This window comes from Labrus mixtus, chromosome 11 (genome assembly GCF_963584025.1).
Source record: "Labrus mixtus chromosome 11, fLabMix1.1, whole genome shotgun sequence".
Classification (NCBI taxonomy): domain Eukaryota; kingdom Metazoa; phylum Chordata; class Actinopteri; order Labriformes; family Labridae; genus Labrus; species Labrus mixtus.
In genome coordinates this window covers 10,166,961-10,191,156 of record NC_083622.1, presented here as the reverse complement: position 1 = coordinate 10,191,156, position 24,196 = coordinate 10,166,961, and the positions used below count along the sequence as shown (strand labels likewise).

Below are 24,196 nucleotides of genomic sequence, written 5' to 3'. Positions count from 1 at the left end.
GGATCTGTGTACGCATATTCAAATAGTTTTGCCACAATAATAGCTCCATACAAACATTATTAGCCAACGTCAAGATATTCATATTGATTTCCCAACAGCATGTTATTGATGTCCCAGTCACAGCGCAGCAAGAGCTCCACATACACATGTGATTTTACAGGCAAAATATATCTCAATAATACTTCTGTTGGGTTCTGTTATTGCTCTCCTTCAAGCTCCAAAGTACAGAGCAATTTAGGTCTCCATGTAATATCTTCAGATTCAACCCAGTACAGTGTGTTCACATAACGTGGGCATGTAACAGCCAATAATGTCTTGAGTACAGCTGCAGGTACAAGTACAGGCTATCCCAAACAGGCATAGACTCTCTGTACCAGATGGTTCAACTTTGTAGCACACAAACACCAAGTTCAGTTTTTGGTTATAAAAACAGGTTTTCAATCTATTTAATCTGCTTTTAGTGCATCTCAAAATCAGCCTGATATATACAGACACATGCAGTAAGCATTAGTAACCCAGCAGGATAGACTGACAAAGCCTGACGTCTCTTCATCAAAGTTTGTTGTCATTAAACTAAATCAGAAAGCGTGTATCACAATTGTTTTTTTCTCTCTCTTATATGTAAAAGTTTAAAAGCTAGAAACAGGTAGCAAAAAACACTTACAAACAATTACCTACATCTTTTTCATAGAACAATTCCAAACGTATGGAGCTATTATTGTGGCAAAACTATTTGAATATGCGTACACAGATCCACGAATGCGTAAAAAGATCCACGAATGCGTAAAAAGATCCACAAATGCGTAAACTAATATGCAAATATGTAGACCAATTTCTAAATATTTAATTATTTATTAATGGCAGTGAACTTTTTCAGCTGTAAATCCTGAAAATACACACAAATGATCGCTTACAACTGAGGCGGACCTCTCCATTGGCTGTCATTTTACACGTGACTTTTGCAACACTGCTGCCGTGCAAGATCCACAAATGCGTACACATATCTGCAAATGTGTGTCTGACGATCTGCAAACACATTAGTGAGGTTTGTTGACCTGAGCTCAGGCTCACAGGCTATAGGCTGCCAGGCGACTAGGCTGCCAGGCTGCGTACCGCTTTGCCCGCACTGTACAGGAAACAAATTTCAAAAACACAAACTATAATGGACCCTCCATCGTAGCCTCCTCAGTAAAACTGCACCCACGACAGCTTTCCAGCTCAGTAATGTCCGTCTTGAACTCACTGGGTGCTACCGCGGACTGGCAGCCTAGCCTGTGAGCCTGAGCTCAGGTCAACAAACCCCACTAATGTGGCGAGTGTTGCAAAAGTCACGTGTAAAATGACAGTCAATGGAGAGGTCCGCCTCAGTTGTAAGCGATCATTTGTGTGTATTTTCAGGATTTACAGCTGAAAAAGTTCACTGCCATTAATAAATAAGTAAATATTTAGAAATTGGTCTACATATTTGCGGATTAGTTTACGCATTTGTGGATCTTTTTACGCATATTCAAATAGTTTTGCCACAATAATAGCTCCATACAAACGTTATTAGCCAACGTCAAGATATTCATATTGATTTCCCAACAGCATGTTATTGATGTCCCAGTCACAGCGCAGCAAGAGCTCCGCATACACACGTCAAGATCTTCAACCAGTCTCGTTGCCTTTGGATCAAGGTTCGAGTTTACCATGACCTGGATGACTGAGAACTTACACAGATATACCTCAGGATGTCATCATGTTTCAGGTACAATATATTAGCTCCTTAAGTCTGAAGTGGAATTACCTAAGTCTGTACCTGCAGACAAACATTGTGTTTACTTTGAAGTTGAAAAGGAAAGTTTGCTTTTAGACAATAACTAGAATAATGCGGATGAATCTGCTTTCTCCCTTTGTTGTGAGCTGACAGATTGGAATGACTCATGATGCTCGTCAACGCTAACAACAGCAGAAAGTCTAACACCTTTTTTCAATGTGATTTCTGTATTTTATTTATTGTCTCTGCGTTTTTATCCTCTTCTTTTTAAGGGAGGGAGAGCATGTAGCCTGAGGGAGTTGTTGAGTGGGAGAGTGGAGTGGGATGGTGTCAGGTCTGCGGTGAAGGGGGGGACGGGGGGGGGGGGGGGGGGGGGGGGGGGGCAGGGTACAGGCTGCGTGGTGAGGCAGAATAGGAAATGCAGGATGAGGAGAATAGCAGCAGAGGGTTAGGAGGAGGTTCAGAATTTACACATACTGATGCTGATGCTGCATTATTTATATTCAAATCATCAAAGAAAAGAGGGAATAAAAGACGCAGAGTGTCCAAAAAAAACAACAACATCCGTTCTCCAACACACTCCTGAAGTATCCTGTGAAGGTCACACGTTGTAAAGGGCAGTCAGACGATTGTTCAGCCGAGCCTGCTTCATCACGATTGTCTGTTAAGCTGAGACGGCTCAAAGAATAAGAGAGACCTACAAGGACAAACCGAGGAGAAGTCACCGTCGGTTTAAAACTGCTTTTGCTGAAAAACTATTCAGCCCAACTTAACAACCAATCGGCTTTGTAGCGCTGTTTTTTTTTTTCTTCCCTCCCCCTGCGGCTAAGTCATTCAGATAATAAGGTTTCTCTCAATAACAGAGCACACGAGATGAAGTCAATTTACAACTTGAACACAAAGCATTAAAGCCCAAATTCATTAATGGGGGATTATCTCGTCCCATTTTGGAGAGGTTAATGAGGGAGAGAGGGGGTTGGTTTTTTTTTTGTTTGCCTAATGTGCATCTAACTGCAACATATATTAAAGTATGGAGGACTGTTCACCTCACAATGCTACGGAAATTAGCTGAAAAGTGTCCACAACCCATCCATCCAGCCTGAGTCTTAAGTAACTGTACTGTAGGCCATTTATCTTTTATGATGACCAGTGCACCATCTGTTCAAGTATACCTGTTTCAAAACCAATAAACAAGAGCTATTCATCCATACAGCTTTAACCCTAAATTCCACCAGATGCGTTTTCGGTCTGTGATAGGTTTTTACTTTAGTCAATCGGTGTGCTTCCACTGGCTACGCTTGGCTGTTTTTCAGTAAACACAACACCCGATTGGCTGCTGTGGGTGGAGCTGTATTTGGAGAAGTCAAGACCTACTGGTCTGCAGCAAAAGTAAAACAGTTGCATTTGCCACATTTGAGAGAACAAGGTTTGAAAGTTTTCTTTTAATTTCTACCTTTGACATTCCTCATCTGAACAGCTTAACATTCAACACTGCACTAGGATCCTCAGAAATACGCCCCCTGCAGCTGAAGTCAAACATATGAATGGGTCTTAAGAAATGTGAAGGACAGACGGAAACAAAGAAAGAAGATTTCTGAGTCAGACGTCTATTGTTGGACTGTGAAAAAGTCTGCAGGATACATGGACACTTCAGCTGAATTTACATCATTTAATTAATAATAAGGGACTAATAAATTGGGATTGGCCTCAGAAAACTGTAATCACCATTCTATGAATGTATTATAACATTTCATTGCCGTGAGTAATGTAGTGTTGTAGACCTTGAGATCAGTCTTGGTCTCAAGACCGGGGTCAAGACCAAATTTTGAAGGTCTAGGTCTCGTCTCGGAATCAAAAACATTTTTACTCGGTCTCGTCTTTGTCTCAGACTGGGCGAACTCCGGATTTTAAATCAAGACCGGTCAATACCACCACTGATAGGCTATTTTTTCAAGTCATTACTGTGACTCTTTTTCTAAAACAACATATAGCTTGTAAATATAACTAGTTGGATTTTTTTGCCTCGGGTTAAGCAACCTTCTCTGTGTAACGGTCTAAATAAGTGACACGCCCCCTGCACCCAAGATGATGATTTCTCATTGATATTTATGGTCTTGGTCTTTACTGGATCTCGCCCTGCCTTGGTCTTGGTCTTTACTCGGTCTCGATCCCTAAATGTCTCGGTCTTGTCTTGGTCTCTGAGAACTCTGGTCTCGGGTATGTCTTGGTCTCGGTTACTGTGGTCTTGACTACAACACTAGTATTAAGTACAATAATGTTGTACGTTTTTATGCAATCCTTTTAAAAAGGAACAACGTACTGGGACCAAACATTAAATAAACATAAAGAAAAGAAAGTTTTTTGTCGAGTGAAGGAAAGCCATTTCCCCCTGACACAATCATGAAATGTTAATTAAGCCGCATATTTGCATAAAATGCTTATGCTGCACTGTAATTATCGAGCCAAATTAATGTCTTCATTATACGTTAATTACCCCCTCAACTTTAAAATGATTTCTGGAACATTAAAGGTACACAGAAGTGGACTAAAAGGGAAAATGGATGTGTGTGCAAGGCTTGATGTGTTTTGACAGCGTAAGAGGCGTAAAAAAAAAAAACGTAGTGAGGCATTATGTGTTTGACTAATCGCAGATATCTTCCATCTGACTGTGTCACTACATCAGGTATCCAGCTGGGGTTTTAGTAAGATGTCGACATTCATCAGTATCTTGTGAAAAATGCCGTCTTTACCCCGTTTATGAAAAGTGAATCAAGCTTGATGTATTAATGTTGTCATAAACACATGGATGGGCGTTTGGCAGCTGCAGTTTCTGCAGTTTAATCTCCTCCTGGCACATGGGAATACTCGGAACTGTCACAATTTTATTCTATTGACGATAGCAAGGTCGTGTCTTGTCTTTTTTTTAAAAGATGCAATTCATTCACAATTTCAGAGAGGATCCAGACTCCTACATGTCTCCAAAACAAGCTTGTGAAGGCCAAGTTAAGACGCATATGAACATCCTAAAAGCATACTGAATCCAATTACTTAAATAAAGGGAGACACATAAATCAGCCCGGGACTCGAGTTCACTCTGTATCTGCCAAGTCACTTCACTTGTGGGCAGAACATGCCTCTAATACTGAGTACAAGCTCAGACACTGACATTTTTCTAAGGTTTATTTGAAAATACAGCCCTCCAGAATGAAATGCATTGAATTTTGTTATTTATGAACTAGGGGTTGTACAAGATCATTGAGTATGTCGTACTACTGCGAAGGCCTTGTACTGATATTTTATTTTTTCCCCAGTGAGGAAAAGTGTCTGCAACAGCATTCCAGTTTTTCTACTTATAAATGTATTTTTCAGAAAGGCACTACTACTCAATTTTAGACAACCAAAGATTTGTGCAGAGACCAAGAAATGGAGCAGAAGCTTGATATGCTTGTGTCCGTCTTTCTCAACCCTTCAAACAATAATTAAAAAAATAAGACATACCTTGAACAGGGCTTTACCAAACAGACACTCTTGGAGAAGGCGGTGATATTTACAACACATAATGTCATGGACGCAAATCCTCCTCGCGTAAATGGTGCGTTCCATTTTCCTCAGAAGTCGGATGTTGGAGCTGGGAATGACGTCACATCCGAGTTGACGGCGTTCCAGTTACGAGTTGGCAACAAGTCGGGCAAGCAACATGTATGCCTCCAGGAGTACCTTTGCTTTGTAGGCTTATACAACTAACTTGACAACATGTCCACAGATAGAACTTGGACAATACCATGAGTGTGATTGATTTATTTACACATAAACAAGACTAAGTTGTTAATAAACATTATCATGTATAGCTTAAACTTTACTGTTGATGCATGCAGCAGCCATGTTGGATTTTAAGCTACTGAAGTCCCTCTGAGTTTCCCAGTTGCAGTCCCGACTTTTGTGGGAATTCCTGATGAGCTAAGGGACTGGAAACCCCCCCGACTTCCAAGATCAAATGGAACGCATCATAAAGCCATGAGAAGAGAGCGATTGGGACGATTGCAAAGCTCATCAATACGATGTTTGAGAGCAAGTTTACTCTGGTTAAGCTTCACACTGGGCTGAGCCTTTGAGATACAGTTAGTAAGTGTTAGTCTAAATACATTGTTCTATAATTTGGAAAATACATAGATCCAAAGGTTACAGGACCAACATGTCTCCGTGAGGTCATTATGAAACCCAAAGCTTCAGGTTAGCTTCGCTTAGCACTGCAAATTTTATCACAGCATTTAAAAAGAGAAGGTCTCAAGCCCCTGGTTTTGTTAGGACACAGCAACTCATATTTTAAATAATGTTGATTTCTTTTAACATAGCCAGGCTATCAGTTGCTACTAGTTTCTAGCCTTTATGCTAATCTAAGCTACCAGCCTCCTCATCCAATAGATAAGAATATTGTCTCAAAGCCTAACATTATTTTTTTAACTTTGTGGGTGATATCATCCTTTATTTCCAGTCCTCAATTAATCTCCCAACGGGAAAAACTATCCACCTATAAGACTCAACCTTAAAGCCCAATTCACGCATACTCTGTGTGCGCCGCAGCCCGTCAGCGCCGCACACTACGTTGTACTTAGCTTCCACTCTAGTCAATCATTGTGTTCACACAGGGCGCGCTGCGGTCCGTCTCCGGCGCGTGCCACCGACGGCACTACGCTCTGCTCCTTTTCAAATACGCAGCGAGTCTATTTTCGCCGGAGTACGCTGCAGGCACGCGTCAAGCTGGACAGAATATGACAGCCCGGACAGGAAGTCAGACAAGGAAGCGCACAGAGCATCCGGTCAATTTCAAAATAAAACACAATATACGGACTCGCGATCGTATTTTTCATCACTTTATCAACATTACGTCAAAACAGGAACCGAATTAACAACAACGCATCCTCAGAAAGACAAAGCAACATGTTGTTTGCATATTTTTCTCTTTATTCCCGCGGGATCTTGTAGTTCTCATGGGTGCGCTCTGCTGCTCTGACGTCCCAGAAACGGATCCAGTGTGAATGGGCGCGAGCCGTTCCGACGGAGCAAAACCGTGGCGCTGACGGACCGCGGCGCGCACGGAGTATGTGTGAATTGGGTGTAAGAGCCTGTGTCCACTTCCGGTGATTCTACCCTGGCAGGTCCTATTTTCTATCTAAGTGTGAAAAAAACATCCATGATTACTCAGACCGCTCACAGCCTTCTCAGTTGAAAAAAGTTCAACTCAAAGAACTTAACTTGAAGTTTCCAGGTCTACAGTAGAGGTGCTGCTAATGCCAGGACATGATTCCTTTCCATTGTTTTTATATTTTCTTGAAAACATTCTCTGAATAAAAGCAAATGCATGCAGCGCAATTTAAAACAGACTTAACAGTGACTACCAGGCAAGCGACGGCGCCAAGACACAACTTTCTTACCCTAACAACAGTAAGCGGCGGGGAGAAGCGCTCTGAAATTGATGCTGTGGATGCTAGCAGCACTAAAAATGCTGTTAGTTAACAAAACCCAAAATGTTTAAGATAAGTCCAAACATCTCATCGTTCCAGTTCAGAATAAATAGATGAGGTAATGTATTTTGATATAATGAATCATTAAACAATCTTGGCGGACACTAATCTCTTATTCACAGTGAATTAGTATCCTCATTAAACCTTCATCGGAGAAGTGTTAGATGTCATGGATTTCATTAAACAGGTCATGTGTCTCCCAGTAGACTCCATCTCTAAATGTGAACTCATGACAACCTCTATTTGCTTTTTTTGTTGATCTGATAATTACTAATTGCTCGGCGCCCATTCTTCACTTTTGGCTGTTTGGGCGTCGTCACCATTCATGGTGTCAGTGCATTTAGGCCCGTAGCAGCATGCTAACATATGTGAATGTGTTCAGAATGGGCGATGTGAAGTGGCATTGCTCTGTCAGCAGATGTCAAAACTTGGCGGGGACCCCGTCAACCGATGTGTCAGTTCTTTGACCGCTTTGTGGTCAGAAAGCCCCTCATAAGGAAAGTGAGGGAAACATTTATCCAGATGAATCAGCACAACTGTTGAGGTGGCAGCGATGGCAGATTCATAGACAGAAAATGTCGCGAGGGAGGCCCTTAAAATAGCTGAGTGAGACGAAGAGGTGCAGGGTGACAGAAGAGGAAGAAACTGAGCGGGACATTTGTAGAGAGCCCCAGAGAGACTGAGTCAGGCAAAACAAACAGCGGAAGAAAGCTATCTGATGGTCAGCTTCACAGTCAGAGGAGAGTTTGAGAGGACGGAAAAGAAATATAAAAGCAGATAGGAGAGCCACTAAGACAAGACGGCTGCGTAAATAAAACGTCTGTGCAGACAGAACCTCAAAGATATGTATGATTATCAAGGTATCAATGAATAAATATCATTTCAAAGCACTCTAAAAGATAAATTGCCCACAAAAGACTAGCTAGATAAAGTCTGTAAGAAAGCTAACAGCTGCCTAAAGCTGTGATCAGATGGGACGCTTTTATCTTTGCTGAGATGCAGACTGCGGCTGGGAGCTTTGTTAGTAACAGAGAGAGTAATGGCTCAAAGGATGCAAAGAGCTTTACATCACTGTCGTTGCTATGCAACTATCCCATTATTTTACAAAGTAAACCTAAAGTAGTGCAGACAATGATGCTTTAATTCAAAAGTCAAAAAGAACCAAAAAGGAGAAGTTGAGTGAAAGTGAAACCCATCATAAAACAAGGAACCTGCGTCCTTGGGTTTGATACTGTTTGATTTCTTCTTTAAAAAGTGAGACAAAGAATATAAAAGTTTGTTGGATCTCAACTACGACCTCAGTCAGTAAGTCTTAAATGTGTTTCTGCTCACCCATCTCAGGATGGTGCCGTCCCTCAACAGGAACGCTGACTGTCCGCCGCAGCAGCTTGTTCCTTTGGGACTCTGAGCGCCGCTCGCGCATCAGCAAAGGGTGTACCTGCAAACAGAGAGAGAGAGAGAGCGAGAGAGAGTGAGAGAGAGCACAAGGTCAGTACATGAAAAGACCCTCCTGAAGTACCGCATCCTGTTCTGTACAGAAAATGAAAACACAAGAGGTTCACACTCTTCTCCTTGTTTTTGATAAAATTGAAGAACCACTGTGTTCCCATTTTGCTTTATGACTGCAAACTGTTCGACTAATAGGTGTGGAGAGAAGCTGTGGCAAAATGTATTTCAGCATCTGTTTGCCAGGAGGTAATTTCTTTAGATTAAAGTTGACCCATTATGCTGAACCCCATTTTAAAACTCGCATTTTATGATACAATGTTGGTTGGATGTCGTTACGAACCGTGTGTTACGTTTCAGATCATGAGGTAAACATATGCAGAGTCTGCAGAGGGGGCTAAGCGGCCTGATCTGCAAATCATGCAACAGTTCCCCGATATATACATGTATATGTATGTAGACCATTGAAATGTCTTAAGGTCTCTTCTCCCAGCACTGGAGAGCAGCCCTCCCCTGGCAGCCCTGCAGTGTCCTGCCCTCCAGAGAGCTGGCCAATCAGAAGAAAGTGGGGGCAGATGGCCTAGCAGTTAGGTTGTGCCCCATGTACGGAAGCCATAGTCCTCCAAGTAGGCGGCTAAGTTATCTTAAACTGGCATCCATGACAACTCTGACCTCAGCCCCATTTACCCTCTGTCTAAAACGGATCATTTCAGCTGCTGTCTCTTTAAGGCCCCCCTCCCTTAATGACCGCAGTCTCTGAAAGCTTCCTGTGCTGGGCGCGTCCTTAAACGTTGCCTCGTCTCCTGTGCAGAAGTTGAGGTACTGTACCAGTGTAAGAAGATGACAGAACCTGACGTCAGCTCTGACCAGTCTTGTCGGACACTATTTACCCAAAAGCCAGACAAGGGACAAAATCTATAGACTCTCTGTGCAGCATATTTCATGTTTTGTATTGAAACTGTTGAAACAAGCTATTCAGAGAAGCTGTAAGATTGGTCTGCGGAATACACCGACAGACGTAAACCTCATGATCTGGAACTTAGCCCAGGTTTAGAAAGGACATCCAACATCTTAACAAGTATGTTTTAAAATGCAGATCGTGGGCACATGGATAGCCTCGAGGTTATGTTGTGCGCTCCATGTACAGAGGCTGTAGTCCTCGTTGCAGTGGCTGAGGGTTCGAATCCGACCTCAGCCCTTTGCTGCACGCCATCGCCCACTCCCTACTCCCAACGCTTCCTGTTTCTCTTCAGCTGTCCTATCCAATAAAGGCAAAAATGGCCCAAAGATATCTTTAAAATATTGTAGATCAGTATAATAGTTCTCCTGTAATTTGTGGGTAAGATACAACCCCCAGGAAACCGCTTACATCATATCCCTTTAAGTCTTTGCAGATTATTGAATAAAAGAAAAATAAATAATGTCAGACACACAATTTTAAGATGTCCTCCTCAACAGCGGTTCACTGTATGATACATTACATCTGATCTGGAGACACAGAAAATAAAAAATCTATACAGAAAAAAATAAACCACATTTCACAGCTCGGCCACATTTGGCCCCACAATCCCTGAATTCATAAAAGTGAGACTTGAGGGAGAGAAAATGGGAGAATGTGCCACACTAATCAGCAACACTGGCTCGTGCTTTTGAAACATCACAGCAACACTCTGAAAATACAGCGTACACTCCAAAGTACAGGACCATAAATCTCCACTGAACACCAAAGATGGTACTTTGTCGGCAACTGGGCCCCAGAACGGCAACAAAATCTCACAGAAATATAAAGTGACTCAGAAATGTAAGATGAGTTTTCTTTCAAAATAGCACACTGTGATGAAAGCTGTTGTATAACACTGCATTCATTTTAGATATGCTTACTAAATTAACTGAGCATATGAGTGTTTGAGGATTTTTAACCATTTTCCTTCGAACAGATTTTTTGGCAGCAATTTGTTGTCCATATGAATGTTGCTCTGAGTCTGTTTGATGTGTAAATAGCAAACAATTAGTTAATACAGTTAAAGAAAAAACGCAATCCTTGGCCATTTCATAAGATGCACTGATGCAATCCAGTACAACCCCTCTACCACATACTGCACCAGACAAAGCTTATTAGTTTATGGTTAAAAACATATAGTTAATCGGGGTGCCGGTAGCGCAGTGGTTAGCACACGTGCGCATGGCGGCTAGCGTGACAGCATTTTCCATCCATCCATCCATCCATTTTTACCGCTTATCTGATCCAGTCGGGTCGCAGTGGCAGCAGGCGTAGTAAGTCAACCCAGACTTCCCTCTCCCCAGCAACGTTTTCAGCATTTTATACTGGTATATTCACTGAACGGTATATACGACCCAGTCTTCTTAGATGAAAAAAAAAAGGGTATTTAAAGTGTGTCTCATACACCAGATTTTATGGTACACAGCAAAAATTGGAGAGTTGAAATTTCAGGGTTAAACATTTCAGAGTTGATTTCAACTCCCAATGTGTGATGATTGAAATGGTGTTTAGTGTTGGAGTTGTTTTACAGTGTTAATCCATTAGTGTTGGTCAACTGTCGTCCAACTCTGCAGAGAGTTAATTAATCCAAGCTCCGCCCCCAGGTTTCCCGCTCAGTTCACTTTGTCAGTTGGCGACACAGAGAAATGTTCCTCCTCTGCAGTTCTACTCGGTAAGTAAAATAAATGCTATCATGTAAAAAAGTAATGTGATTCTCTGAACAGCTGTAAAATACTATATCTGTGGAGATTATCTACTTTAAAAGGACTTGTGTGTTGATTAACTGAATGGCAAACACAGTGATAAGCTAATGTTAGCAAGCTGCCTCGTGCAGTTAGCTAGCCCTTAAAATCATTTAAACGTTATAAATGAAAATAAATAAGGCACTTTTAAAGCTGGTAGCAATGAAAATATGCTTTTTTAGGTTTACATTTTGAGGTTGAAGCTAATATTTCTCTGTTTTTTTTTAACCACACTGTCCCAGCATGCAGGCACGTTTCATATAGTTGCCCTGTGAGCATCACCAGCATTATCCTTTTTATTTCCTCCTTTTGTGTTAATTAACTTGTTCAAACTTTTATTTCAGAGAATATGCTGGTTCCAGTAAAATACAAACAACTACAGAAGTATGTGAAGTTGGAGGAGTTTGACTACATGCAATTTCATGAAAAAGGTGAGTAAATTAATGCATTTATTAATTCATTATTTTAATTTTGATTTTAATTTTGTAAGGGAACTTTATTAACATTATCCTTGTGTATAATTTATTTTTCCCCAGTCATGCTGCAGTCTGGAGGAGCATCTCCGCAGCCAGCAGAGTCGGTATCCATACCTCCTCCCTGTTGGACGTCAGAAGAGCAAGATTGACAGCTTCTACTTCACCATGGATAAGCATCTCATCCCATGTTGGGCAAACCGCTCCCTCTGGGCATTTGATGAACTTTTCAAAGCACATTTCGTGTTTAACATGTTTTATGATGCAGCGTTAGTGAATTTTTACACATTTATGTGGAAGTTGTATATTGTACCTTCATTCACAATGTATTGATTTACAGAGAAAATAAAATGTCACTGTTTGAAAATAACTAATAACTTTTTTTTATTGAAAATCATTCTTTCTCTAATTTTAACACTTTGTAGTGTAGATAGTCTGACACTTAATGGAGTTAAACTAACACTAGCCAGGTAGTAAAAAAAAAGTGTCTTAGCAGAGTTACTTGTCTAATCCCTAAGTGTTATTTTAACTCTGTTTAGCGAGTTGAAAAGGGAACTCTCTCAGTGTTAAATGTTTAACTATTTCAAAAGTGTTGATTTGACGCTAGAAAGTGTGGCGCTATATAAACCCTGAAAAAGGGTTGAAGTCAACTCTGTGGGAGTTAATTCAACACTGGTCTTTTTGCTGTGTAGTCAGTGTTGGTGTCCTTGACTGCATCAAATTAAAACAAGATTCTAAAACCCTCCACCCATTTGGTCAACCCATTGGGTGTTTCACTACCAGGATTCTTCTTTTGTCATCAACTCTTTTAGTAAATGTCATTGACAGTGTGAAAGTCTAAAGTGAAGTATTACAGCTGTATCATAACCACCATGATGGGGCCTGCTCCTTGATATGGTCTTGTGTTGCACAAGGGTTGTTAAACTCATTGACGAGTTCGTGTAGGTTACGGTTATGTTCCACTGCTTATGTATGATTAATGAAAATATCGCGTTGGAGACCAGGCGTTGTATGTACTGTTAAATGAATTTGCCGTGCGGAAATCCCCCCGCTGTTTTGTCTGTCAACTCTCTGAGCTACCCAGTTATTCTGGCTTCTGCTAACTGCTACATGCTGCTAGCATCTTCACCTACACCAACCACATAACAACAGGATCTTGAAGTGTAGTTTTAAGAAGGAATGTGTCGGTTTCCGTTAAACTTTTTGCTGAAGATGTGGTTCTGTTAGCATAGTAGTTAAACTATAGCATCTAGCAAGCAATGGGGCCGTTTATAGTCTGAAAAGTCAACATGAGGGGCAACAACTCCACCTCTGAGAGTAAGGTTTTTCAAATAGGGCGATTGCTCATTTGGGGTTGAAGACTTGACTTTGAAATAGGGTCAGCATTAGCGCATGGATTGTGAGAACGACTGACTGGTGCAGTGTCAGCAGATATGCAGACTTACACCAACCCCTTGGAGTGAAGAGGGAGCTGAGTCGAAGGACAAAAGCTTTTGATCTACTAGTTCATCTACTTTAAGACATTACATCTAGTCATTAGCCTTTGGGAAGTGAGCAAAAGGATTTGATTTGCAGATACGGGCATCCAAAATGAGCTTCTTCTGCAGGGTGGCAGAGGTCAGCTTCAGAGAGGGAGTAAGAAGTTCAGAATTCTGGTAAGTGCATGCTGATGTGGTGCAGGTATCTGAGTAGGATCCTTCCAGGGTTCCTTCCTTTTGGAGTTTTATAAACTATCAGAAAACCTTAGGGTAGACTCAGAACACACTGGAGAGATCTGGTTTTCAAATGTCTTGGGATACCCCCAAAAAAAGCTGGTATACGTCTGAGAATGGGATGTCTGGGGAGCCTTGTGTTTGCAAAAACTTGATAGATTCGATGGATACATGGAGTTAACGTCTCTGCACATTGCAATCTTAATAATAATAATAATAATAATACATTTTATTTATAAGCGCTTTTCAAAAACTCAAAGACACTGTACAATAGTTAAAAACAGAAAGAACAGCACAGTCAGGACAGACTAACAGACATTGCAACAATTACACACAAATCATAAAGATAACTACAATAAAGGTAAACTACAGAAAACAGAAAATACATCACAATCATACATTAAAAGCTCGTTTAAAGAGGTGAGTTCTGATAAGTGATTTGAAAGTAGGAGGGTCGGTGCAGTGTTGAATGTGTGTAGGGAGTGAGCTCCCAGAATAGAGAGGGGGGAGCTATGGAGAAGACACTGTCCCCCCAGGTTCGGTGCTTGGTTCTAAGAGGGGGAGATAGGAGGTTGGCTTTTGAAGAACGGAGGCTGCGTGCAGGAGTATGAGGGTGAAGGAGAGCCCTGAGGTAGGAGGGGGCCTGGTGGTTAAGGGCTTTATGTGTGAGGAGAAGGATTGTGAATTGGATACGGTAAGGGACAGGGAGCCAGTGGAGATTTTGCAGGACAGGGGTGATGTGTGCCGATGATTATTATGTCCGATTTTGAATAGTTGAGAGAGAGGAAGTTGGTGTGCATCCATGTTTTTATTTCATTGAGGCAGTTTGTCAGGGTAGAGCGGGTTTCAGTGGTGATTGAATTGGTGGAGATGTAAAGCTGGATGTCATCTGCATAACAGTGGAAATGCTCTCCATGACATGATGAACAAATAGTAACAAATAGACATAATGAACAAATAGTTTAATGAATGCCTCTGACATTGTGGTTAAAAACAAGTACAGGTTCTCTAGCTCACTTCTTAGGTTAAAAAACATGAGGTTGATTGGCATCCTTAAATTGGCGTGAAGGTGTAAATGGTTGTCTACATCTTTGTGTCTTCCCTGTGATTGACTGGCGGCCTGTCCAGGGAGTACCCTGCGTCTCTCCCAATGTCCGCTTGGAATGGCTCCAGTGTCCTGTAAGCCTCTCAGGACAAGCTGTTCAGCTAATGGATGGACCTGATAAAGTGGCCGCAGAGTGTTTACGTGTCGGATTTGTTCTTCGGCTTGTTGTGGTGTTCATCTGCACCCAAGTGGCCAGAAATCCATTTATGCAGCTTTAGCAAATGCTGACTAATGGATTCAGGGCGACAAAAAATGGATACAGGTGTAGTCCTTTGAAAGGGAACTCAAGTCGCTGTCCTCTGTGTATCCTTACTGTTAAAAAGTCACAGAGTATGTCGGAATGATGCAGCCTTCTTTGTGCTCTGATACAATACTGCTGTGCCTTTGAATGTGTCCTATTGAGAGTAGCGTCTCACAGAAATCCAACATCGGGACATAAAAGAGCTGGTGTGAACACAGAGAGACGGTGTCAGGAGGTGGGACTAACTGCAGAGCAGCGCAGGATCGTGCAGCCTGGGGGGCTTTGGGCCAATGCCAACAACAGTGAAGGACATCGGCCGGTCACACTGAGCCATATGTCCCACAAGACAACGGAGTGCCACTCACTCCAAAGGAGCTCTGTTAAGAAGAAAAATAATGGAGTGTGTGTGTGAGGTTTATTTTTGAGTGTGTGTTTGTGTTGCCTGAATCTTACTACTATTTTATGAGTGCAGATGTGTGTCCATCAAAGAGAGGCCACATGAAAATTTAATGCTCGTCTTCAAGCAACTTACATTCTCCTCTACCAAGCTACAGCTCTGACACACACACACACTCATACACACATAAATGCACATCTCTACTACAATAATCTAGTCAGAAGCAGCCTTGCAGAAGATGCTTCACATCATGTATCAGGATCTTGTTTTTATGAGTCTCTATATCCAGCTTAATCAGGGACAAGCATCGTAAATCAACCGCCTATCTGATTACTCTCTAATTTACTGCTCATGCAACCAAAGTGCAAAAAAAAAAAAAAAAAAAAACTGCATTGTAATACGATGCTATTTTGGTACCACAATATTGCTTGTGATGAGATTACAGTACAACCTCTGTGATGAAAAATATATTAAGCTGCATCCATTCTTTATGAGTCCGGTGAAAGTATGCACACAGTGTGTATGATAATGTACTGACTTTCTCTTTTGTTGGGGCAATTACATAATAGGAGGTTGAGCCATTTATCAGACATTTTTCTATCTTTTTCTCCTTTACTGCCAACCTGAAATAATATCTACTTCTGGATGGATGGCCTTGAAGTTGAACTCCTCACATTTTTGTAAAGAAATCTAAAGGATTTAGCAAATCTACATTTTTATGTGTCATATTCAGGTCACCATATGCATTGGGCCCAAACTTTTATTCACGATGGGACTCATGGTACGTTACCGCTTACACAGCATCCCACCAAGAATCACGTTGGCAAGCCAAGAGCAGCAACAAAAGTGGAAAAAGGTAAAAATCCGTTGTGAAGCATACACTGTATAGAATGTGGATTTGGTCTCTGTGATGATGTCACCTATTGGTTTCTGATGTGGCGTTATGAAGCCCAACAATGGCCGTTGACTATTTGGAAATGCTATCTCAGCCTAACTTTCGACGAATCTATTAACAAGCAAAAAGGTGGCAAACAGCTACAACTCATCCACCTGTCAGTCAAATAACTAACTGTATTATTACTTCTGTAGAGTCCATATCAGTCAAACAAAACATGTATGTTGATACTGTATTTTGTACAGGCAGCTGGTTATTATCCATAGGGGGCAGAAATTTGTCACAGATGGACCGGTCCGGGATGTTCATCTTAGTTCATCAGCTTGATGCCAACACATAATGGAATATTATTGCAATAAGTGGGCTAACAGAATTGGCGTTTGCAGCAATTCTAACTAAAGAGGTGACCGTTTCTAGTTAACAATGTTAAATAAAATAGATCACGTCTGTTCAGGGATGTTATAGTGTCTTGGCATCTCTGCAGTCTGTAACCCTACAGTTGTGTTGTGTTCAGAAGTTGGTGTCCTGTAGGTTGAATTAATTTACCCCAAAAGATCAGCAAATCAAAGGGCCCTTAAACCTGTCACTCATTTAGCCTACTGAAGTGAATGGAGGAGCTTGACACAGTGTTGAGGCTATTTAATAAATAAGCCCATTAAGAGACATTGCATGTGTTTTCTTGTTACTATGAGGTTTGGTTGCTACTCTAGGCTCCATCAAAACTTAAAACAATCTGTTGTGTAAGTTAGTTGGAGAATACATTTCTCATTTTTATTGTATAAGAAAGGTGGAGCTTAGCCCATTCATACCAGTTATTTTACTTTTTTTTTTAAAGGGCTGCCATGTTTCGAAAGCATACTTTTGTGACTTTGTGTTGTGATAAAAGGTTTTTGATGTTGTGAACATTTCTTTGACAATGGTTGTTAACTCTTATAACCTTCTATATTTAATATATTTTTTCCCCTTTAAGAGAACTTTAACTTTATACAGACTACCGTGAATGCTTTTCAAGAAATATCTGTTGAGAAACTGTTTATGGATCCAATAACTGGAATGTCTGTTTCCTTTCTTCTACAGAAAGAAGTTAATAATAATAGGAAATAAAAAATGTCACATAAAAATGTATATTGCCAAACCTCCCTGTTCAAGGATTTGCAGTATTTCTTAGAAAGGATTAAGACACCAGCAGATACAAGAGTGGAAGCAATGATGATATAAAGGGTGAATAAAACGTACATGTTCTAACAGTATTTAAATCACCACATTGCCTAATTAGAATATCCCTCATACCGGAGTGAAATTATTAGACACACAGCTGCAATCTTTATTCCAGCCTTCTTAGTGCGTCTTGCTTCATTTTAAATACACGTCTTGTCAGTCCACACAGCTTTTTCTCTAACCCTCTTTTAATTCCCTCTGCCAGATTAACGTTGGGAACAGCCGCGCAGAGTGGCCGAGCACTCTGTTCATCTAATTGAATATGCCTTAGTGCCGATGAATAACAGTAAACCTGAATTACCCTCACTTTCTATGAACTCTTCATTGATCAGGAACGCGTTTTAAAGCCGGTGTAACAGACTGCAGCTTTACTGCGACCATGTTGGTTTACAGTGTTTCTAAATATACATACGAGATAAGTAAAGTGGTTTCATAACGCCTGGCTGAGTGCGATGCCAGCTCTGACTCCGGGAAAAAGGATTCAGGAGGCGAGTATGGAGGAGTAGCAAACTCAGACCACAGGTGATCTCGCTGAATGGTTTTGCCGTTATTGAAGGAATAGTAGTGATTTTCAGCAGGGTTAAAGTGATGCTTCTCTCTCTCTGTCCACATTTTCAGCTGTTGCCATGGATTCCAGAGGAGACAAATCGGCATCTTCTACCTACAGTACATGTTGTGAGATGGATACAAAATACATCCTTGGAACGCGGAGGAACAGGTTCTGCTCTTTTCCAAATACATCCTCTTTTTTCTCTTAACATACCAGAATCAAAATAAGAAGGTGCAAGCATGTATTTTATGACATGAGCTGCACATTAAAAGCTAGAATTTTCTGAAATCCACAAGACTTCAAAAATGACATTCTTGAGAAGCCATTAAGATGTCAATGCCACCCAAATACAAGGCGCTAAATATGGTAATTTTCCTAACTCACATCCACTTGAACAGAAACAAGCCCACTCACTCGCTCCCCTCCTGCTGCCCTGCCAGGTGAAATTCATCACTGACAATTTAACTCGCAAAAAAAAAAATACCCAGAATGCATTCCGACCCCACCCTGACACATCAGCCCACCGAGAAGTATCCCACCTCCTCCTCCAGCAAGGGGGCAAAAACAGCTGGCAGCTATTTTTGCTCTGCGTGTGGAAGGATTTAATTGGTCCGATGTCGCGGGGGTCTGCAGCTGGAAACATGACATAACAGCGGCTCTGGGGTTGCCATGAGTGGGCACAGGGAACTGGCAGGCCTGCACTCAGCACCCACAGAGAGGCAGCAATAGGCTATAGCACACAGACTCTTCACCACTTCAAATGGTGCACTTGCACCTCGCACATAAATTTAAAGGAACATTTTAATTTAGAGCCCGATTTATCGCAAGGAAAATAAACTGGTTAAAAGGCATGGCATGGTGCCGTCTAGAAGCTGCATGATCCATTACCCTGCACTGGACAGAATAAAACACAAACAGACTTAAGGTCGGAGAAGGCTTCAAATGTATTTGTATTTTTAAATACAGAGGCATGTACAGAGGTCTTATCAATGTAACATTTTAATCCTAGAGTAGTGCAGGAGTAGAAGGTAATGAGGTAAAAGCATGAATCCTATAGCCCACTAAGTTCTGATTTTTTGTGGGTGTCTGAGGATGGCATGACTACTAGAATCCCTTGGTTTAAAATTGACTAAAGTTGGCTATATACATATATATATACATATATATATATAGTGCTCATGCAACAAATGGTTAAGTATGCCCAGTCCCCCATTGGGAATCAACCTTGGACAAGTTTTGACCCAATGTTTGAGGACTTTTCTGTTAAAACACCTCCTGCTGACGTGACCTCCCTCATCGAGGTCTTCACTCCCTCTCGCCCACTACACTCTGCCAATGATGGATGCCTGGTCCAACCTTCACAACAGGGCCCTAAGTCTCCTTCTCCTCTGAAGTCCCCCTTGCGGAGGAATGAGTTACCAAACTCCATCCGATCTGCAGAGTCCCCTTTACACCTTTAAGAAAAAGCTAAAGACCCAACTCTTTAATTAACACCTGCACACTTAATGATATTGATGCAAGTGATTATGTTGCTGGTGATATAGCGACGATAATGATTTTCAGGATGTTATTTTAGGACGATTTAGGACATTCCAGTTGATAGATATTGATGTGGAAGCTGTTCATGTTTTGTTGATTATAAAGGGAAAAAATATTCCATAAACCTTGTGCATTGCCTCTGTGCACTTCCTGTCGGGATTGTTGATGAAATTATTAAGACTTGACTTCACACAATAAGACTCAGTTGACTCAGATGGCTTTTACATACAAGAATACTCCGGAGCAGAGATGGAGTAGCAAGCACACGTCTGATGCTGTGTCCCATGCTATGCCAATTCTCCCAAACTCTTCGACAGGCTTTGCATATATAGAAAATACATTATTGACGTCAGAGTCACACTGACCTAAACTAATCGGTGTAGTATAATTTGGAACAGACACTAAGTCTACCAAACATGCAGATATAAAGGGGAAGACCCTTGACACACTAAGCTGTCCTTGGTTTCTAGTCACAGCTGAACTCTATCAGGTCTGACTGACATTAGAGAACAGTGAAAAAACATAATGATGTTTGTACACTTAAATCTTAAAACATAGGTACAGAAATTCTACCGCAAGTATCTGTGTCTGATCTGACTTGAAGCTGTTTGTTTGCACTTCTGTTTCCTCCTCTCTAGACCCTCGCTCGTCGTGTAAATTGCTTTGGACAAAAGTGTCTGCTAAATGAAAGTTTGACATTGAGATTGTAAAACTGTAGCCACATGTAGAGGGAGGATTTCTTGTTCTGGAACAAAATTTGGATGGAAAAAAAGACCAGATGGACTTGTTAGCACATTAAGCCTGTCTTCACTTTAACTGTTTTAACTGTGGGGGCGAATGGGGATCAGCGGTAGAGTCGGTAGTCCCTCAACCGGAAGGTCCTGCAGGCACATGTCCGATGTAACGTTGGGAATGACACTTAGGGAAGTTAAGTTCCCGCTGCATCGGCGGCGGCCTATGAATGTGTATGAATGGATTAGTTACTTCTGATGCACTCACTACATAGCAGCCTCTGCCATCAGTGTGTGAATGTATAGGTGTGACCTGTATGTAAAAGACTAGTCAGAAGACTAGAAAAGCGCTACACAAGCTGAAGTCCATTTACCACTTACTACAGTATATACTCATGAGATCAATAGCACATGCACATACAGCTTTGTGACGCGTGCACTCAGCTGAATCGTTTCCTGCTTTAAAAACCGAATAACCTGCAGACGAGGTGGTACGCACAAAAACAGTAAATTACAACACTTTATCACAAAAGAGTTCGATGAATGAAGAAGAGCGAGTCTAAGTCTTATCTGCAGTTGTTTCTGGGCCATGTTTTTGGCCATGTTGAAACAAGTGCTGCAGCAATCAATTCCATCCAATTTGAATTGTAAATTGAACGCCTGATGGATTAAAGCATCCGTGACGGCTGTTGTAATGGGCAGGGTTGCAATCGATCCAATTCTGATTTTGAATTATAACATAAAATTAGACGGACGCAAACAACTGTGCCACACTGCAGGAGGCAGAACCCAGTCCTGGCACTGAGGGAGAGGAGTGGAAGGAGGGACAGTGGTGTTAGGGAGGAGGGGGGGGGGGGGGGGGAGACATGGTGGTAGAGGACGGAAAAAGAGAGAAGGAGGAAAGGGAAGGGAAGGGAGTGTCATTGATCTGAAGAGGGAGGAGGGTGTTTTTTGTTCGGCTTGGCAGCTTGAGTTGAGCGATGCTGCAGGCTGGCTCGCCCATATGTCACTACCGCTTCCTCAGGCCCAGCTGTGAGGAGCAGGGAAATATGCTGGGACATTGTGTAAAGGTGTGTGTGTGTGTGTGTGTGAGTGCGTGTGTGTGTGTGTGAGTTAAAGCAGTTGTTTGTGTGAGAAAGAAAGAAAATTGAGGGAGTGTGTATGTGTGTGTAGGACAGCAAGAGATCGAGTGGGTAAAGTGCGAAAAACTGTGCAATCCATTATTTCTTAACGGGGCGGTAATCAAACACTGCTGGCTACCTTACTCTGGCTAAAACACAACTACACAAACTCATACACACTTTGTCACACACACACACACACACACACACACACACACACACACACACACACACACACACACACACACACACACACACACACACACACACACACACGCAACGACAACACGTGCAGGCAATAACCAAAATTTGGCCATTCACCTGCTTGAATACAGAAATGAAATTCACCTCAACATGGACTCAAACATGCACACCTGCACACACACACACACACACACACACACACACACACACACACACACACACACACACACACACACACACACACACACACACACACACACACACACACACTGCCCTGTGCGTTCTGATAGGTGTTTGAGCCGGCCAAAAACTTGATTTGTCCTTCAGACTGTCAGTAATGGGCTTTCATGGACAGATGTTCCTACTCCTGCTGACCTCAGGCACTGGCCACAGTGTTCATCAAACACACAATAACAGTCTTTACAGAAACACACACAGTCTTATACACACACTTTGAACAAGCCAATAGGGCTGACCTTTTAATTTTTTTTGTTTGACCTTTCACGCACAGAGAACCAATGGGCGTAAATGTACTATTATCTGTAGTAATGAGCAGCTGTACACAAATCACATGAGAACTACAAGACCACGCGGGAATAGGGAGATCGCATGCTTACGGTCTATGGCATAGAGTGGACGGTCAATGACTGAATATTTTCTGCTGCACTCTCACATAAGCTCACCTTGACTTCACATGGAAAATGTACTAGGGGCCTCGCAGGAAATATTCTGGATAAAGTCGGAGTGAAAAATGTGTCTGTTTGCGTTCACACATGCAGCTCACCCTGAAGTTTTGTGCATGTGTGAAAACACCAAAAAACAAAAAGCATACGCTGTGTTTATTTTGTGTACTTGTGGATGCTAAGTGCACCTTAAAGTGTCCACATCCAACAGAGACAGAGCGGGCCAAGAACAATTCCTCTTAATAAAACTGATAAATGGCAGGGGATTGTTTTTTAAGGTCATCCAGATCTGGCAGTTGCTCCTGCTAAGTTGGCAGGAGACAAATTAGGCCGTTTTTTTTTTCCTCCTTCTCCAGGTGCCTCAAAGGTATTGAAGGAATGAAAAGATTTACAACTATCTACAGCCCTGAGATAAGAGCCATTTAAACTCTCGTATGTACAAGATGACCTTTTCGAAAAATGTTTGATTTCTTAGGAAAAGACAGCCTGTATTTTAATGTAATAGCTACTCAAATACCAACATTTTTTTTTTTTTAGTAAACATATCCTCAGGGGTTCAGGGCAGCTATCTTACTTTTAAATAAATCATCCTTTTTTTCTTCATTTCTGTGCAGAGTCACAGCCCACCTACATTTATTACATAATGAATCCCCCTGACTCCCACACCGCAGCCACCTGAACCTGTTCTCCAGGGTCATGAGCAAGTATACCAGCCACCTCTTTATGCACTGTGACAACAGTAGCTACAGGCTAAAGCCACGCAGGGGCTTGTTTGCAGACGGCATAATGAAATAATGTGGATACATTCAGTTTGAGAGCTGCTCACAGGACCAACAACATGCAAAGGAAAGTGAAGCATTCTACAAAGATAACAACAACAATCCTGTTAATTTCTAATTACCACAGCCCCACATCATGTACTTTTCAAGTGTGTTGAAATGCTGATATTTTCCATCTCTTTCCAACACTTGCAGGCTAAACAAAGCTCGTGCCCCCCAACCGTTGTTTCTTGCGTAACACTGGCACAGTCGGGGGAGCCGCAGCAGCCTGGACACATGACTCGGGGGACAGGGCACTGGTGCGTGGCAGTGGTATATGAAACTCTGTCACCTCAGATTAATGAGAGATGAGGGGGTGGGGTGGGGAGGGGGGCGAGGAGGAGAGGATGGCAGGCATGCAGGCTGCCATCACCGCCGGCTCTCTCACTCCCCCTACAGGACACAAACAGGCAGAGCAGCCTGCAGGGAGGCCCAGCAGTGAGGAAAATGTGAGTAAATGCTCATAGATCAAGATCACACCGATTATTTAAAACCAAAAAAAAGAGATAGATAGGGATCAAGAAAAATGACATACTTATTCTTATCATTGCAGGCATTGATTGTTTCTCAACCCAGATTTTCTCCTGAGGGGAAGTTTGCAAAAAAGTTCTGCATCAGCCGGTTTTTAGATTAAATTTTCTTAAACTACTGCAAATCTATGAAATATCTTGAAAGTAAAATATGATCCAGTGGTTACTGAAGAATGTGTTAATGAATGTGGTTACTATTTGATAAAATATCACAAGCAGTGGATGATGCATATTAGAATTATTTTGAGATATGTATCAGGGATATTGGGGCAGCTGTGGGTCGGCTAGTATGGGTTGTCCAGAAATAAGGAAGAAGAGAGGTTCAAAACCCAGCTCCTCCACTCTCCATAAGAAAGATCACATCTCATATCAAAGGGTTTGCATCGTCTGCTGTCAGTGTGTAAGTGGGTACGTTTTAAAGTTATCTGAATAATCCTGAGACCGAAGAGGGGTCACAAAAGTGCAGTCCATTTCCATTGTTTAGTGTGCCATCACATCAGACAATCAAAGGAG

The 24,196-nt window shown here is 41.8% G+C and overlaps 1 protein-coding gene across 9 annotated transcripts in view; it reads right to left on the bottom strand.

Annotated features, from left to right (window-relative positions):
- syngap1b (synaptic Ras GTPase activating protein 1b) overlaps positions 1-24,196 on the bottom strand; it is a 181,138-nt gene that overhangs the window by 103,104 nt on the left and 53,838 nt on the right. For all 9 annotated transcript variants that reach the window (XM_061049936.1, XM_061049940.1, XM_061049935.1 and 6 more), the window contains exon 3: positions 8,611-8,716. In XM_061049936.1, the coding sequence (XP_060905919.1) occupies positions 8,611-8,716 (106 nt within the window). The remainder of the gene's footprint in view (positions 1-8,610; positions 8,717-24,196) is intronic.